At 35.8% G+C, this 16455-nt stretch overlaps 3 protein-coding genes across 3 annotated transcripts; 2 read left to right on the plus strand and 1 right to left on the minus strand.

Moving 5' to 3' along the window:
• Positions 1-1339: 1339 nt before the first annotated feature.
• Positions 1340-1675, plus strand: LOC143584008 (uncharacterized). Its single transcript, XM_077066165.1, has one exon. It carries the CDS (start codon positions 1340-1342, stop codon positions 1673-1675), a length of 336 nt encoding a protein of 111 aa, XP_076922280.1.
• A 1479-nt stretch (positions 1676-3154) lies between these two features.
• LOC143584017 (thioredoxin-like protein HCF164, chloroplastic) lies at positions 3155-8526 on the plus strand. The gene is made up of 4 exons (XM_077066174.1): positions 3155-3341; positions 7413-7634; positions 8071-8174; positions 8243-8526. The coding sequence occupies exons 1-4, from the start codon at positions 3165-3167 to the stop codon at positions 8523-8525; spliced, it is 786 nt and encodes a 261-aa protein (XP_076922289.1). The 5' UTR covers positions 3155-3164; the 3' UTR covers position 8526.
• A 101-nt stretch (positions 8527-8627) lies between these two features.
• Positions 8628-14279, minus strand: LOC143584018 (wall-associated receptor kinase-like 14). The gene is made up of 3 exons (XM_077066175.1): positions 13787-14279; positions 13326-13687; positions 8628-10004 (listed from the first exon to the last, which is right to left on the minus strand). Exons 1-3 carry the CDS (start codon positions 14152-14154, stop codon positions 8641-8643), a joined length of 2094 nt encoding a protein of 697 aa, XP_076922290.1. The 5' UTR covers positions 14155-14279; the 3' UTR covers positions 8628-8640.
• Between the last annotated feature and the right edge of the window lie 2176 nt (positions 14280-16455).

Consider the following 16455-nt stretch of genomic DNA (forward strand, 5'->3'; position numbering starts at 1 on the left):
AACTTTCGTGAACCGTACTGCTGAAAGTTCGTTTATGTTCATTCATTTATCAAAATTAATGGACAAAAAGTATGTGTTCATTTAAATAAACGAACGAACTTGAACACATATTTCGTTCGTTCATTTATGTTCGCAAACGTTCTTTTATGTTTGTTTATGTTCATTTTTGGATGACACTTTGGATAAATCATTTACTTAATGTTTTAAATTTATTCGTTGGCGTCCATTTAAGTGTGTTCGTTTATGTTCGTTCTTTTTCTTTTTTTTGTTCATTTACGTTTGTTCATATATGTTCATTCATATTCGTTAATCTTTGTTCAATTATGTTCATGAACTGTTCGTTTTTTAATTGAACGAACATAAACACAACTATTTATCTGATTAAATACATGTGTCCGTGTTCGTGTTCTTGTTCATTTAAAGTTATACACACAAACACGAACATGTCATTGCTCGTTAGGGTTGTCATAACATGTCGGATACGACACGATAACTAATCGTATCATTTTTTCCAAGCACGAACACGAACATATTTAGCGATATGTTAACTTGTTAAGAGACCTGTTTAAATACACAATGAATAATACATGTGTAATGAAGCTAGAATTTTCAAAACGAGAATAAAAGTTTTAATTAATAGATAATCCATAACATATTTGAAACAAAAAAAATCATAAATCCATAACATACTAGAAACAAAAGACGACGAACATTTAACATACTTGAAACAAAAACCCATAGAAGCAAATCATAGCATCCATAAAAAATATAATATCGGGTTCTGACGTGCATTAGTGAAATGTCGTTTGTAAGCATGACTTTAAGTTTAAGACTTTAGGAGTGTATCTATATTTACTTTTTTAACCTGCTATGACACGAATTTAAACATGTCTTAAACATGTCGACCTGTTTAAAACAGAAAACATGTTAAGCTCAAACCCAAACATATTAAAACCCTATCGCATCATGTTAACAGGTTCGTATTATAAATTTACAGCCATTTTGGTCGTGTTGGTTTGGAGTCTATCAAACTATCAATAGTTCAATACACGATCACTCTTAACCATCAAATAAGGTTAATACCAAACCAATAGCATCTTGCCACATCATCACAGATATCAATCATGGGTAATCTGATCAGCAGCTTATTTGGCCACAGAATAAGCCACCAGTTCACCATCACTCATTCACCATGTCTTGCAGAACCTCAAGTTTACTCCTAAACCCTATCTCTTGCCGGAGCAAACAAACCCTAACCCGACCTCCGTCAATCCAATTCAACGGCCAGAGCAGGCGGCAGCTGCTATTCCTGTTGACGGCAACAACGGCCGTTACGGCGATGGACACGCCGTCAATGGCGGCGGACATAGGACTGTTTGGACTGAGGAAGAAGCTGAAGAAGGCGGAGGAGGAGGCGGAGTTGATCGTGAAGGAAGGATTTGAGTCGGCGGAGAAAGGAATTGAGGCGGCGGAGAGAGGAATTGAGGCTGCGGAGAAAGGAATTGAAGCGGCGGAGAAAGGAATTGAGACGGCGGAGAAGGAGATTACGACGGAGGTCGAGTTTGGATTCGGCGGTGGGTTGGCGCAGGCGGGAGTGGTCGTTGGTGCCGAGGCGGTTGGGGTTTTAATCGCCACGTCGATTGTTAATGGGATATTAGGGCCGGAATCGAGTTAACTAGATTATATTGTATTGGGTTGTATTATATTGTATTGCATTTTCAGTTAATATTAACTGCGTCTTTAATAATGTGTTTATTGAGTGGTTTAACTGTAACTTTCGTTGCGCTTTGATAACGCCCTTTATATAGTGGCATTGCCACGGGAAGTTTGAGAACCGCATTTGTATTGTTGAATGTTAGCTTGGCATCATCGACAATGACTTTTAGTGATGTGTGGGTTCGGTAGTGGCTTCGTAGCTATAGTTGGCGCGATTGCTAGGTAGTAAATGAGACGGGTGTGTTGCTACTTGTTAGCTACAGCTTAGGCGGTAGCTCGATAGCCGCTAATCCGGGTGGTTCTTGCTATAGCTGCACGAGTGTTGTTATAGAGAAGTTGCGATTGCTTAGTCATGTTTAATTCTCACTGATTGGTTCCTTTTAATAACTTTAAGTTAAAACATAGACTTATTTCAATAGGTAACCGGAATACCATTGTTTTTGTTGTTGTACCCTGGAAGAAAAACATGTTTGTTGCTTGATTATAAATTACTTAATCAAAAACTCGACCCAATACAACTTGAGTTAGCTAGCACTTACCATTAACCATTTATCATGAATTATTATTGGCAATATAAATAGAAAACATACAAATTATGTCGATTCAAAAAACCGGCTCATTTATTGAGTTAGAAATAGATTCGAATAGAGTTAGATACAAAGTAAGGTGCTATCTTGTCTTGATATGCTTATACGAGTTAACTCGACTTCTCAACTTCGAATTGATGCTAAAAACCTTATCTAAAACTAAAACTAAAACTTGAAGAATTATCTTTTTTCATTTCCTAAAAGAGAAAATCTCATAGTAACCAACTTTCAAAAGTGTTTCAATTAGGTCACTGATCTATATTTTCTCAAATCCGGTAACTAAATCTTCAAATCAAGTCTTACCGATTCTTTTTGTGCGTCAAGAAAGAAATGGAGGATAAGATGTGATGGTTGGAATTTGCAATAAATGTAGTTAAATTTAAAAAATTTTAATTATATAAAAATTTAAAAAAAAAAATAAAATTCACGTCGCCACTCAACGTCAACTTCAAAAACAAGATAAAAAGATTTCTTATATCAAACAAAAAATAAAAAAACTAAAAAAACATGTTAAAACCTTTAATTTAATCAAATATTAAAGTTGAGTGACTTAATTAAAACAGTTTTTAAAATTGTATGACCTAATTAGAAATTTTTAAAAATTGATTACTATTGTAAGAGCTACAACGTCTCTAAATTAAAATCCAATTATGTCTTTTTAGCAAATCTATAATATAAGTTATAAGTTTGACCTTACGTGTTGAGCCCAATATACTCCAATTGGCCCAAACTCTATTTTTCCTTCTTAATAATAAAAATAATAATAATAATATCTATCTTATCAGCGATCACACGTTACAACTTACAAACACGTAACTTCTTCTCCGACTAAACTCTCCGGCATATTAATATCTCCGGCGAATGGCTCGAGTAGCTTCAAACCCCGTGGCTCTTTATAAATTCCGGCCTCATCCGGCCGTAGGATCTCGCAATTTCATAAATCCCACCGTTCATTCTGTTTCTCCAATTGGAAAGCTCAGATACCAGAAACTGTACTGCCAGACTCAGTCTAACACAACTGAGTCTAACTCGGAGGAGGTTATATTCTTATTCTATCTCTTTACAAACTTATTATGTTACTTCAAGTCATTTGGAGGTACCAATTAGGCAATTGTTAAATTTAATTAGGAAGAAGATTGTGTGTTACTTATACCCGGGGGGGGGGGGGGGTTGCACGGTTCGGTTTGGGTCGGTTTTGAGCTAAAAACTGAACCCAAAAACTGAAACTTTTTGAATTTTTTTTAAAACGGGTCGGTTTCGGTTTTGTCATTTAAGCTTGAAAATTTTGTGACGAAAATGAATTTGGGTTTGTATCCGGGGGTTTGAATGGTTCGGTTTGGGTTGGTTTTGGGCTAAAAGTGAGCTCAAAAACCGAATCTTTTTGAATTTTATAAAACGGGTCGGTTTTGGTTTTTGCCATTTAAGCTTGAAAATTTTGAGCTGAAAATGAATTTGTGTTTATACCTGGTAGAGGTGCACAAATCGGTTTTTTTGAAAAAACCGGTTCGGTTATTAACCGGACCGGTTTTTTTTATCCAGAAAAAAACCGGTTCGGTTAATAACCGGACCGGTTATTAACCGGTTTTTATCAATGAAAACTCTAACCGGCCAAACCGGTTTGGACCGGTTTAGAAACCGGTTAGAACCGGTTATTAAACCGGTTTTTTTATAACCGGTTTTTAATAACCGGTCTAACCGGTTAACCGGTTTTTTTTTTTTTTTTTTTTTTTTTTTTTTTTTGCTTTAGGGTTTAGGGTTTAGGGTTTCGTTGTTAGCATTCTTTGCTTGGAAGATTAAAAACACATAACTTTCATTTATAGCTTTTACATTAAAAATACAAACATTAAATCGTTATCGCATATTCGTAACTCAAAAATACAAACATTAAAGAATGCTTAGACACGATTACATTAACAAGTTGATGTTTGTTACTCATTTTCTTCGCTACCCGATCCCGAGCTATTCCTTAGGTAATCGTCGTACGCGGCTTCTTCATCGGTCATTGGTTGAGTGTGTCCTTGATTGACCTCGTCTTCATACAAGGCCGCCTCATACTCCATTTCCCCCTCGAGTGAGCGTTGATGTTGTGCCCTATCTAAAGAGTCCAAGTAATCCTTGTAGCAAATCGACATCTCTACAGCTGGTGGAGTGAGTCGAGTCCTCCTAATCGATATAACCCTGCCAGAAACAGAAAAAGCAGACTCCGAAGCTACCGTGGAAGCTTGGACCGTTAGTAAATCTTTGGCCATGGCGGCGAGGATCGGAAACTCATCCTCCTTACCTCTCCACCAAGCCAGCAAATCAAGACTTCTAAATTCATCCGGAGTCATGTGTTTCACAAAGTTGGTACCACCATACCTTCCAAGTTCACTGCTTGGGGTGTTTACCCTTTGACGTTTACCGGCGTCTTCCCAAATCATGTAGTACATCCCCATTTCAAGGTCGGTTTGGGATTGGGATTGGGCAACAGCTCTTAACGAGTCATGAATTTGGGAAGACGACCCGTGTTTTGTAAGGTAAACATCATACATGTTTGCCAAGGTGGTGTTGAAAGCATTCTTTAAAGTTTGGTTATAATGGGGGTTTTGATCGTCGTTTAACTCTAGCTCATCACAAATTTTTTCTATTAAAGCTTCAACACCACCAACATTGATGCAAGGGTTTAACGCAGCCGCACAGGTCAAAACAGCGGGTAGTTGTTGAAAATATTTTCTAAATTTTTCTTTCATTTTTGCACCCATATCAAAATAAGGTGCACCCCTACAATGAATTTCAGTCAACTTTGTGCACATGACAGCAATTTTTGGTAAAGCAATGGGGCTTGTTGGATAGTAAACCCCGGATAAACTAGTTGTGCAAGATTTAAAAATTTGAAGAACCTCCGTAACGATCTCAATCAATAACCAGTTTCTAGGATCGTACGGTGCACATTTACCCCTATTTGACAAAATTTGATGAAACGCAATTAACGATTGTTTTTGTTGGATGGCTTTCTCAAACATTTCACAAGTCGAGTTCCATCTTGTTGGACAATCCCAATTAGGCCCCAACCATTGACAGTTAGCTTCTTCACAAAATTTTTTGTATCTTGAAAATGTTGAATTGTTGCTAAAAACATCTCGTAACATTCTTTTAAAATTGTTTCTTTGCGTTTCGATCACGTTTAACCCATCTTGCACGGCCAAGTTGATAATATGTGCAATGCATCGGCTATGAAAAAACGCTCCATCACAGATAGGTTTATACTTTAATTTTAAATGGCCAACCGCGGCCGTATTGTTGGACGCGTTATCAAACGATATTGAAAAGATTTTATCTTCAATCTTGTATTGTCGAATGACTTTATCCAAGAGTTTAAAAATATTTCTACCCGTGTGCGGGTAATCAAACAATTGAAACGCAACGGTTCGTTTCATCATTTGCCACGACCGGGGGTCAACCCAATGAGCCGTCACACAAATGTATGAGTCGGGCGAACCATTAGGTACCGACCACACATCCGTTGTTAAGTTCACACCAGTTTGTAAGTTTGAAAAGTATGAAATTAGTTCGGACTTAGCGTTTTTCCATGCTTTAAGACAATCTCTTCTAAGGGTCGAACGACTTACGTGTTGGTAGCGTGGTTGAACATACTTTTGCATCATCTCCGTGAATTGAGGGTTGTCGAAGTGGTTGAAAGGAAGTGATTGTTGAATCACAAAGTTGCCAAACTGTTGACGTACCGCTTCAAGGTCGTACGTAAACACCGTTCCTTGATTCGTCATCTCCGGCTGCGAACTACTTCCGGATTCGTCCTTCAAGACCTTGCAAGAGGGCTTTTCTACATGAGCTCTTAAACTGGAGTTTGCTTCTTTGTTATAAAACTTCAAACAATGTTTGCATCTAGCTTTTTGGGTTCCGTTAGACATTTCGCATAGGTCGAAATGTTGCCAAATATCTTGGTTTCGTTTCGTGGGGATGACCCGAACGACGGTTTCTCCCGTGTTCGAGGCACCCATGTTGACCGATGAAGCAGCACTTTGGGAGGCCATGATAATCGACTACGAATTAAGAGTGGTATACTCGAGTATGAAATAAACGACTACGAAAGAAGAGCGTTTGGAGTTGTATAATCGCGTATGAAATAAACGTTTAGAGCGTTTGGAGTTGTATAATCAAGTGTGATCTAACCAATACCCAACCTAAACTATATATAGATGTTTGTGGGGGTAAAATGGTAAAAAAACAAAAAAAAAACGGCTAAAAAACGGTCAAAAAAAAAAAAAAAACGGCTATAAAGCCGTTTGGTAACGTTCGAAAACCGGTTTAACCGGTTAACCGGTTATTAAAAAACCGGTTAACCGGTTTTTTTTATAACGGTAATAAACCGGTTATTTTAAAAACCGGTTAACCGGTTTTTTAATAACCGGTTATTTAAAAAAACCGGTTTTTTTTATAACCGGTTATAAAACCGGTTTTGGCTCCAAAACGTATAACCGATACGTAAACCGGTTACGTAAACCGGTCAAACCGGTTTTTAAAAAAACCGGTTTTTAAAAAACCGGTTTCCGGTTGAACCGGCCAAACCGGTTCCGTAACCGGTTTTTTTGAACACCTCTAATACCTGGGGGGTTTGCACGGTTCGGTTTGGGCTAAAAGAGATTCCAAAAACTGAAACTTTTTGAATTTTAAAAACGGGTCGGTTTCAGTTTTGCCGTTTAAGCTTGAAAAGTTTGGGCCGGAAATGAAATTGGGCCTAAATCTCTCTTTTAATTAATAGTTAATTTATTATTATACATTTGAGCTAAAATATTTGAGTTACGTATATATTAAATTCGTATGAAAGACTTAAAATAAAAAAATTAGAATGCATATATTTTTTGGTTTTTGTTACATGCAAAACCACACCCGCACCGTAAACATAAAACCAAACCGTCGGTTTTTGTTTCGGTTCGGTTTTTCAGTTTTTTCGGTTTCATGCACACCCCTGCTTATATCCATCATTTTTGCTATGTTTTATTATCAATTCATGTTTTTTGAAGAACATATGCCTTTCATCTTATCAATGAAATTGTTTCTGAATGTGTTTAACATTGTTTTTTAATCTATTTGTTGATACATTGAATGCAGAAAAACTTGATCGTGGAGTCCGGTTCTGATAAGGATAACAAGAATGAAGAAGTCACAAGTTCTCCAAGTGGCGGAGGGTTTCCCGAACTGCCCAACAAAAGCCTCAACCGGCGAATTGCAATTGTTTCGGTTCTTGGAGCGGTCGGTCTGTTCTTATCGGGCAGACTTGACTTTGGTGTTTCTTTGAAGGATCTTTCTGCTGCAGCATTGCCATATGAAGAGGTTAATTTTCCAACTAGCAGTTTATTTACTCTTTTGCATAGATATATAACTTATAGCTTTATACTCATATACTGTAGTATTCATTATTAGTCATTACTATTATTATGCGAGAAGCTTGCAATGATGAGAACAACAAAGATTAGGAATTTAGGATCCGTGGGAAGTCGGGGCATACTTTTTAGGACACCGAGTTCTTGTAGCAAGTCGATAGTATCAACTAAACTAAACTTATTTATTTGCATTTTAATGAAGTTATTTGAATTACTGGAAGCTAGGAGTTTAAGTCCTGGTATGCTTAGTTTAAACAGGGTCACACTTGTCGATGATTTTGTACGAGTTTTTGCGTCTGCAAGTTAATTCGGTGTGTTTTGTGTGTTTTTATGAATTTAGCAACTTCACGTATACGTGTATCGCATTATGATTTAATTATCAACAGGCCCTTTCAAACGGGAAGCCTACAGTTGTGGAGTTTTATGCTGACTGGTGTGAAGTATGTCGTGAATTAGCTCCAGACGTTTACAAAGTCGAACAACAATACAAGTAAACACTCTTCGTTATTTTCATTATTCGATCCTCTAGTTCTCTTTTAACAACTTAACCGACTCCAGGGACCGAGTAAACTTTGTCATGCTTAACGTTGACAACACAAAATGGGAACAAGAACTAGACGAGTTCGGTGTCGAGGGCATTCCACATTTTGCGTTTTTAGACGGAAACGGTAACGAGGAAGGAAACGTCGTCGGAAAGCTTCCAAAAAGGTACTTTTTGGAAAACGTCGACGCACTCGCTTCGGGAAAACCGTCAATCCCACACGCCCGCATCGTCGGTCAGTATTCAAGCGCCGAAGCGAGAAAAGTGCACCAAGTATCCGACCCGAGAAGTCACGGTTAAACAATCCGAATATTTAATCTAATGCAATGCAATGCAATGTAATTTATGTAATAATAATAATAATAATAATAATAATAATAATAATAATTATAATAATAATAATAATACATTTTCTTCACCTAACTATATTACCTAACAAACTGTTAGTTGAAGGTGAACTTTGCTCACTTAACCATATCTCCTGCACAGAAACTGGTGAACTATCTTTCTCTTCTGTTATCTTCAAACAATCAGGCATCACATGAGGAACAACCAACCGCCGTCGGCTTCCGATCGCCGCCACTTTCTTTACAATCGTCCCGCCTATCGATCTCTCACTGCCATTATACGGCGATGAAGAAACCGATGACGACGACAACGTTACATTATCATCACCACCCGCGTTCCACCCACCGACTCGAATATGTTCCAACTCGTCCGCCACTTCAGTCATTGACGGCCTCATATCTCGGTGAAACGCCAAACACCGAAATGCAAGTTCCGCCACATTGTGAATCGACGTTAGCGTCCACGCGTCTCGGTTCGGGTCCAAAAACGGGTCGATAATATCGTCCACACGACCTTTACCGATCTTGTCTATCGCGAGTGCCGCCAAGTTTATTTCGGTATGATGGCGGGAAAAGTCAACCACTTTTAACGCGGTGATTATTTCCACTAGAACGACCCCGAAGCTATAAACGTCACTTTTATCGGACAGATGGAAGTTTTGATGGTATTGTGGGTCCACATACCCCGGTGTCCCTTGCGGGGCGGTTGATATGTGCGAGTCGTCTAACATCCCGAGCCTCGACAGACCAAAATCCGCAACTTTTGAGTTGAATTTATAGTCTAGAAGTATGTTACTTGATTTAATATCTCTATGATAAATAGGAGGGTTCATCGAGTGAAGATGCACGATAGCTTGTGCGGTTTCGGTCGCTATCGTGAGCCTTACGGTCCATGGAAGACCTTTCTCTCTTTCGCATTGTAGATGTTGTGAAAGTGTTCCGTTTGGCATGTATTCGTAAACAAGTATCTGTTCGCCTTTTTCGATACAATATCCCAAAAGGCGAACGAGGTTCGTGTGGTTAACAGTTGAGATAAGTTTAATCTCATTCATTACTTGACTATTCCCGTGTCCATCCGTGTCTCGGTTTCTTATTTTCTTAACCGCTACCCACTCGTTCGTACTTAGTTTACCGGCATAAACTGTGCCATATGCTCCTACACCCAACCTTTGTTTCTCAGAGAACGAGTTCGTGGCACGCTCGATATCTTTATAGTGGTAAAACGGGATGTTGAAGCTACCCGTTGCTTCTGATAGTGCTCGTTTTGCGAGTTGATGGTGTCTCAAAGCGGCTCGTTTTTTAAGACAGTAGCAAATGAGGGCCGCTATCGACATTAACGAAGCCCCAGCGACAATTCCCCCGATAAGCACGCCTACTCGTGTTGTTCCTCCGCATTCGCCCGACATGTACTTTGTAGCTCCACATTTTGCGACTGTTACAAAACATGAATCATTAGTAACATATTTTAAGACATGTTTTGAGACAACTTCAAAATGTTTTGAAAACAGGACAAGTCATCAAAGCGGTCACACTAGTATACCGGTTGGATTAATTGTCACTTGTCCAACCAGTGGCAGTTCAATCTATAGGCTCAATTTCGGGTCCAATGGCGTAGAATTCAGGGGTGTGCAAGAAATCAAAAAAACCGAAAAATCCAAATCAAAAAGACTGAACCGAAACAAAAACCAACGGTTTGGTTTTATGATTTTGTAAAAACCGAACTAACGGTTCGGTTTTACATTTAATAAAATCCGACAAAACCGAACCGAACTGAATTTCTAAATTTTTATTCTTTATGTTTATTTTAAGTAATTTATAAAAATTTAAAAAATATGTAACTCAAATGATTTTGTCTAAATGTATAATAGTTTATTAGTTAACATTTAACAAAATTATTTATACCTAAATTCATTATTTTTGGCCAACTTTCTTTTCGGTCTAAAGTTTTCAAGTTAAAATGTTGAAAACCGAAAAAACCAAAACCGAACCCAAAACGAAAACCGAAACGAAACAAAAGACCAACGGTTTGGTTTTATGATTTTGTAAAAACCAAACTAACGGTTCGGTTTTGCATTTAATAAAAACCGAAAAAACCGAACCGAACTGAATTTTTAGATTTTTATTTTTTCAAAGTAACTTATAAGAATTAAATAAATATGTAACTTAAACACCTTTGCCCAAATGTATAATAGTTTATTAGTTAACATTTAACAAAATTATTTAAACCTAAATTCATTATTTTTGGCCAACTTTCGTTTCGGTCTATAATTTTCAAGCTAAAATGCCGAAAACCGAAAAACCGAAACTGAACGGTTTTAAAAATCCAAAAACAAAATTTTTGGTTAACCGAACCGTAGAGTAGATTACTAATTTCTTTGATTTTAAAAAATTTTAAAACATTTTTCTATAAATAATGGAAGCACATGACATAACGTGTATAGGAAATTACTTAGAACCCACGATGTAAAGACTTTGAAAAAAATTAGTTAAATATAATTATTAATACAAAGACTAGTAACCAAGCACTAACATGGTGGGCCACATGATTCACCAATATATAGATATCCCATTAATATTTGTCTAATAAGTCCCACATACTCATTTTCAGCATACCAAGACTAAGTCAAAGTCAAAAGTAAATTAAATAATCCAATAAAAGCCAAATTAAAACCGATGGATATGGTGAAAATTGCAACCTTTATAACAAATTGATCGCTTTAAATATTTTCATTATTTGATTATTTTCCTATTCCCACATGACGACTTGTATTCTTTGACCAAACCTTGCTTTCAAATAAAGTCGACTTGTATAATAATATTAATTAATTTGAGATTAGTTGAGTTTTTACTGTCAAGGTTTCTGACTTTTAAGGATTAGGTATACAATATTAAATATTAAACATAAAATATGGTATTTTATATTGTAAAATCATTCTTAAATTATATTCCATATGCACCTAAAAGAATAAAGTTTATTCTTCGCTTTTTTATTTTGATTTTTGTATAATTAGGGAATATTAGTTAAAGTTGGAATTCACAAATAATAAATATATAATCATATGATATAATATTATAAATTGTTTATTGGATTACATCGAAACAGAAGGCAAGCGGGCAACAAGCGGTGCCGTTACCCCTTTTTGAATCGCAAAACCCAATCTTTTAAAAACTATATTTGCTGATCTTGGAGTCATAACATTACTATGCATGACCCGCTGAACACGGGTAAGTAGCTCCACAGCTTCAGGCAAAAAAAGCCAAAAAAAGAATAAAAATGACTTTTTTTATGTATGTTTATATATATACTAGATTTTATCCCCTGTAATACGAGGGTTGTTTTACATTATTCGTTTTTGATATTTATATATGTATATTTGGATTTTAATTTTATTTATTATAAAAAAGTTAATAATTAATATGTTTGAGGTTTGATGATGAAATGGTTTCACTAATAAATGATATGCTATAATCTGATTTAAAAAGCTATATGACTAGAGAGAATGGTTGTTTTACACTTTTCGTTTTTTAATATTTATTTTTTGGATTTTAATTTTTTTATTGTAAGAAAGTTAATAATATACTTAGGGTTTGATGATAAAAGGGTTTTATAAATAAATGATATGTTATAACCCGTTTAAAAGCTATCTGAATTTGGTGACCCATGACCCGCTTATGTTTTTTATTATAAAATTGTTTATTAATTATAATAATATATTTTTCTTTTTAAATTGGATATTAAATTTTAGTATATCCCTGTTTTATAGGATTTTCATATCAAATAATTGGTAAGATTAATTTTTAATTTAATGAGATGTTATAACCCGTTTAAGAGCTATCTGGTTTTGGTAAGACCCATACCCATGAATTTGGGTTAAATCAATTAGAGAACTCCATTTAAAAATCAAGCAATCTGGTGGCTTTCATAAAAAGGGGGAGCGACCACATCGCGACACGTAGGATTTTAGGGTTTTCGTTTATATATATTATAGATTAGTTATATGTTAGACAGGCTTTATGTTTATGCATAGGTGTATAAGTTAGGCAAAAAAGTCAATTTTATATCTATGTTTTATCTAGAAACATTTTGAAATATATAAATTAACCAACCTTTTTACTATTGTTGATTATCTGTTTTAATTATTTATTCTCGTGTACATATTATAATATTTAAAAAGATTGACCGAGTTTACATTCTGAATGTTTTATAATAATACAAGAAGATAAGCCAGACATGTTATTGACAAATTGCCATTTTTAAAAATATCTATAAAAAGTGTACTACCTTGTTTCCTTTTTCAAAAAGAAAATTAATAAACTCTTCCTTTTAGAAGAAATAAAAAAGCAAACTAACCTTTTTTTTCTTTATTGTAATAAACTTAGAAGGCAATATATTAAAATTAGCATTAGCATCAAATATAAATGGTTTTTATCATTTTTTTTTTCGTTAAATAAAGCACGAGAAATAAAGAAAAAAATGACGCCTTTACATTTTTGAAATCATGCAAAAACCGTAACTATGTTCCAACATATTTTCAAATATAGTAATTATAGTTACACTATAGTTTTACTAGTAATGCCGTTTTATCACGTTTTTATTTTTACTACGCTAGTTGTATTATAAGTTGCGGCGTAACTCCACTACTGATTTAATTACAAAAATGCCATTATTTTTTGACTAGTGTCCCAAATTATAATAATAAAATTTTAATAAAAGTCAATATGTATAAAATAATATAACATTTAAAAAAACTACCTCTCCGGCAACCTTCTCCGGCAGCAAACCCATCTCCGGCGAACCCTTCGTTACAGTTACACCGATACCCTATCGCCTGATTCGCTTTCGTCACATTCCGACAACTCGCATTCTGATCGCAACTACAATTCCCGTGAACCCACCAACTCAACTCCAAAGACTGAAACTCGAACGACACAGGCATGCTTGTCAAATTTCTCCCGTTCATATCAACACTGATTGACGAGAACAAGATCTGACAATTTGCTTGTTCTAGTGACGTCAAATTCATTAACTCTTCGTTATTCGGATCGTCCTCCGAATAACAAGAAATAGTACCGTTAATAACAGTACTATTACCATTATTACTATTACTATTAGTACTATTCGTAATACTGGTATTATTAATATTAATATTAATATTATTAATACCAGTATCACACTGTTGCAAATTGAAATGATTCTCGAATTGACTAGTCGACATCATGCACTCGTTCAACGTTGAGCTACAGTTTTCCAACAACAACTCGTTACTCGAACTCATCGCGTAATTAACAGTGTTGAATAAATAAATATCTTCATACCGGCGGTCGCATTTTGCCGGAAGAATAACCAGTATATGATCTCTGGTAATATTCTGAACAGAATATTCACCCATTCGGATTTCTCCATCGGCTGTGCAACCCAGACGGATTTCACAGTCGTCAGAGAATCCGAATGGGTACTTTACCACGTTTGCGCGGCCTGCAGCACCTGCGCAAACGCGGGTGCAGTTTGCCTGGGCAAAAGATGTCAACAAAGGAGATGTGACAATTATGATCACGGAGAATACTAGGAGATGAAGGATCATAATTTGTGTGTATTAAAAGTGAATTGTTGGTGAATGTTGAGATGGAGAATAAGAACAAGATGTTTGACTTTTGTAAAACATTAAAGGTGTGTAGTTGATGTTGTTGAGGACTTCATGCTTGGTGCATAAATGCAGAGAGATTTGATGATTTCTGTAATGAATGTTAATAATAATAATAACTGCTGCAGTTAAACGTCGGCGGTATAGTTTAACGGGACGAGAGAGAATTCGGGTGAGAGTTTTGTTATGTGGTGAAAATGTGAAATGAATATTTGAGAACCAGAGAAAATGAATAAATGGGATGTGAATAAGTCGGGTTTGTTTGTAAAATGACTGTTTTGTCCTTTGGGTGTGGGAAGGTGGTCATGGAGTCATCAAAGTAATGGTTACGAAATCGAAGGGGTTTTTGGACTTTTTCTAGTACGCGCTTTCAGGACTTAATATTATCATTTAATTTAATTTAAATTTATTTTTATTTTTATTTTTTTGCTATCTCTATATTACCCTTGTTCTTTAATGGAGAAATGGATGAGTTTGACGGATTCGGGTTAAAATAAAAGTGGGTTGATATGAGTGTTTTTTTAGGAGCACCAAAATAGGTTCTTTATGTTGGGTATTGGAAGCTTGGAACTAGAAAAGAAAATCGGGACACAAAATAATTTACGTGGTTCGGCTGATGTGGCATACGTTAATGGTTGCAACTAGCAGTTTAATACTATTCAGGTGTTCAAGAGATTACAAGCACGCGACCAGTATTTATAGAGTAAACAAGATTGGGGTAAACAAATAACGGGCTGGGTTAAGACTTGACTATGAACCTAGTTGTTCGATCCCGGGACCAAACCCCAAGTCACCCTCTGAATTAAAGTTGAAGTTCTCAATCACACACAATAAATTATGAAGGTCCATCCATGTTAAAGGGTGACTTTTTTCTTACTCTAATAGAAGGATTTAGTTATGTTAAAGGGTCCAAGGCTACCCACATCGAGTCCACCTTGGGCCTTGGACTTGACGACTTTGTGCCATGTCACCCAATCAGAGTTGGCCCATGGGTCAGCGAAAACAAATTAGGGCTTTACGCCCACACTTAATTAAGGTATTCAAGTTAAAAAAAAATAAAATAAAATTATATATTGATATATTATAATGAGTAACGTAAATTCAAAATAATGTTCGGTGTGGTGGTAGGTTTGGTTGTTACTAAAGTATATAGGTCATGACTCATGAGTTCAAAACATGAAGTAAACAATTTTACTTATTTATTTATTTCTTAACAATTGCCATAAAAAGGCTTCAAAATCTTATTTCGATTTAGAGCTCCATGTCCATTGATGGTTGGGTAAAAGTTAGTTATTATTATATATTTATTAGTTAATTTTAGTTAAATAAATGAATGAACATTAGTACTTCAAGCGTTGTTATGTGTTTTCAGGACATTGGAAGTTAAGGAGCTTAAACGAGCTAATTCAGAGCCATCCAGATGAAGATTAAGCAAGCCTATAATGGGGAAACATGTATTGAGGGTTAAGAAGGATTCGGGAGAGGATTGGATGAGAAACATGAAGCCGAAGCGAAAACATAACAACATGGATTACCAGGAAAGTGTGTTTTAATAAAACGGGCATATCTTGGCCTAGAAAATGAGTTACGGAATCCATAATATATGAATTTCATGTTTCTCAACGAGAAGAATTCGAATATGAAGTCAGTTGCATCTTTGCGTATCGCGAAGTTGTAGGACATGCAACTTCGAGATACGCGAAGATGCTCAATGTCGGCAAAAGTTAGGGTTTTCACTATATAAACGATTTTTCGACCCTATTTCGGATATTACGACTTCCAGAGGTAAAAGAGGAGTTCTAGGGCGATTTTCCATCATTCCCAAGCTTCCGGTTTGTCATAAGATCTTATGTTCATCAAGATAAGTACTTTAACGATTATGTCGATTTCCGGCTAATCGTGTGTGTTCGTTCTAGGCTAAGGTTTTGTATGAAGTACTGTTTTGATCAGATTCTAATGCTTAATGGTTATAGCTTGATTGAATTTATATGATTTGTCTTGCTTAATTAGTTATTTGGTTGATTAAAGGTTGTGTTTGTGATTATTGATTTGTGTAACGTTTGTTTGGTTGTTCATCAACATTTAGGGTTAGGCTCTTGTGTCCTTGAACTATAATCATCAAACCTATCATTGAGTTAATTATCCTAGACGGTAATTGTGGTGTCCGGGTTCATTTGTGTCAACAATTCGGTTAGGGTATCGCTTGTCATCATAAATCAAACCATAAGACTAGCAATTATT

The sequence above is a fragment of the Bidens hawaiensis genome, unplaced genomic scaffold, assembly GCF_021521415.1.
Source record: "Bidens hawaiensis isolate Kalapana, Puna unplaced genomic scaffold, B.hawaiensis_p1.1 tig00032765_1, whole genome shotgun sequence".
In the NCBI taxonomy this organism is placed as follows: Eukaryota; Viridiplantae; Streptophyta; class Magnoliopsida; order Asterales; family Asteraceae; genus Bidens; species Bidens hawaiensis.

Excerpts from the sequence above, each read along its gene's own strand:
- LOC143584008 (XM_077066165.1), top strand. The coding sequence starts at position 1,340 with ATGGACACGCCGTCAATGGCGGCGGACATAGGACTGTTTGGACTGAGG.
- LOC143584017 (XM_077066174.1), top strand. The coding sequence starts at position 3,165 with ATGGCTCGAGTAGCTTCAAACCCCGTGGCTCTTTATAAATTCCGGCCT. Across the intron at positions 3,342-7,412 it reads CTGAGTCTAACTCGGAGGAG|AAAAACTTGATCGTGGAGTC; the intron begins GTTATATTCTTA and ends CATTGAATGCAG. Across the intron at positions 7,635-8,070 it reads CAGCATTGCCATATGAAGAG|GCCCTTTCAAACGGGAAGCC; the intron begins GTTAATTTTCCA and ends AATTATCAACAG.
- LOC143584018 (XM_077066175.1), bottom strand. The coding sequence starts at position 14,154 with ATGATCCTTCATCTCCTAGTATTCTCCGTGATCATAATTGTCACATCT. Across the intron at positions 13,688-13,786 it reads ACGTTGAACGAGTGCATGAT|TACTAATAGTAATAGTAATA; the intron begins GTCGACTAGTCA and ends TATTACGAATAG. Across the intron at positions 10,005-13,325 it reads CGGAGAAGGTTGCCGGAGAG|TCGCAAAATGTGGAGCTACA; the intron begins GTAGTTTTTTTA and ends GTTTTGTAACAG.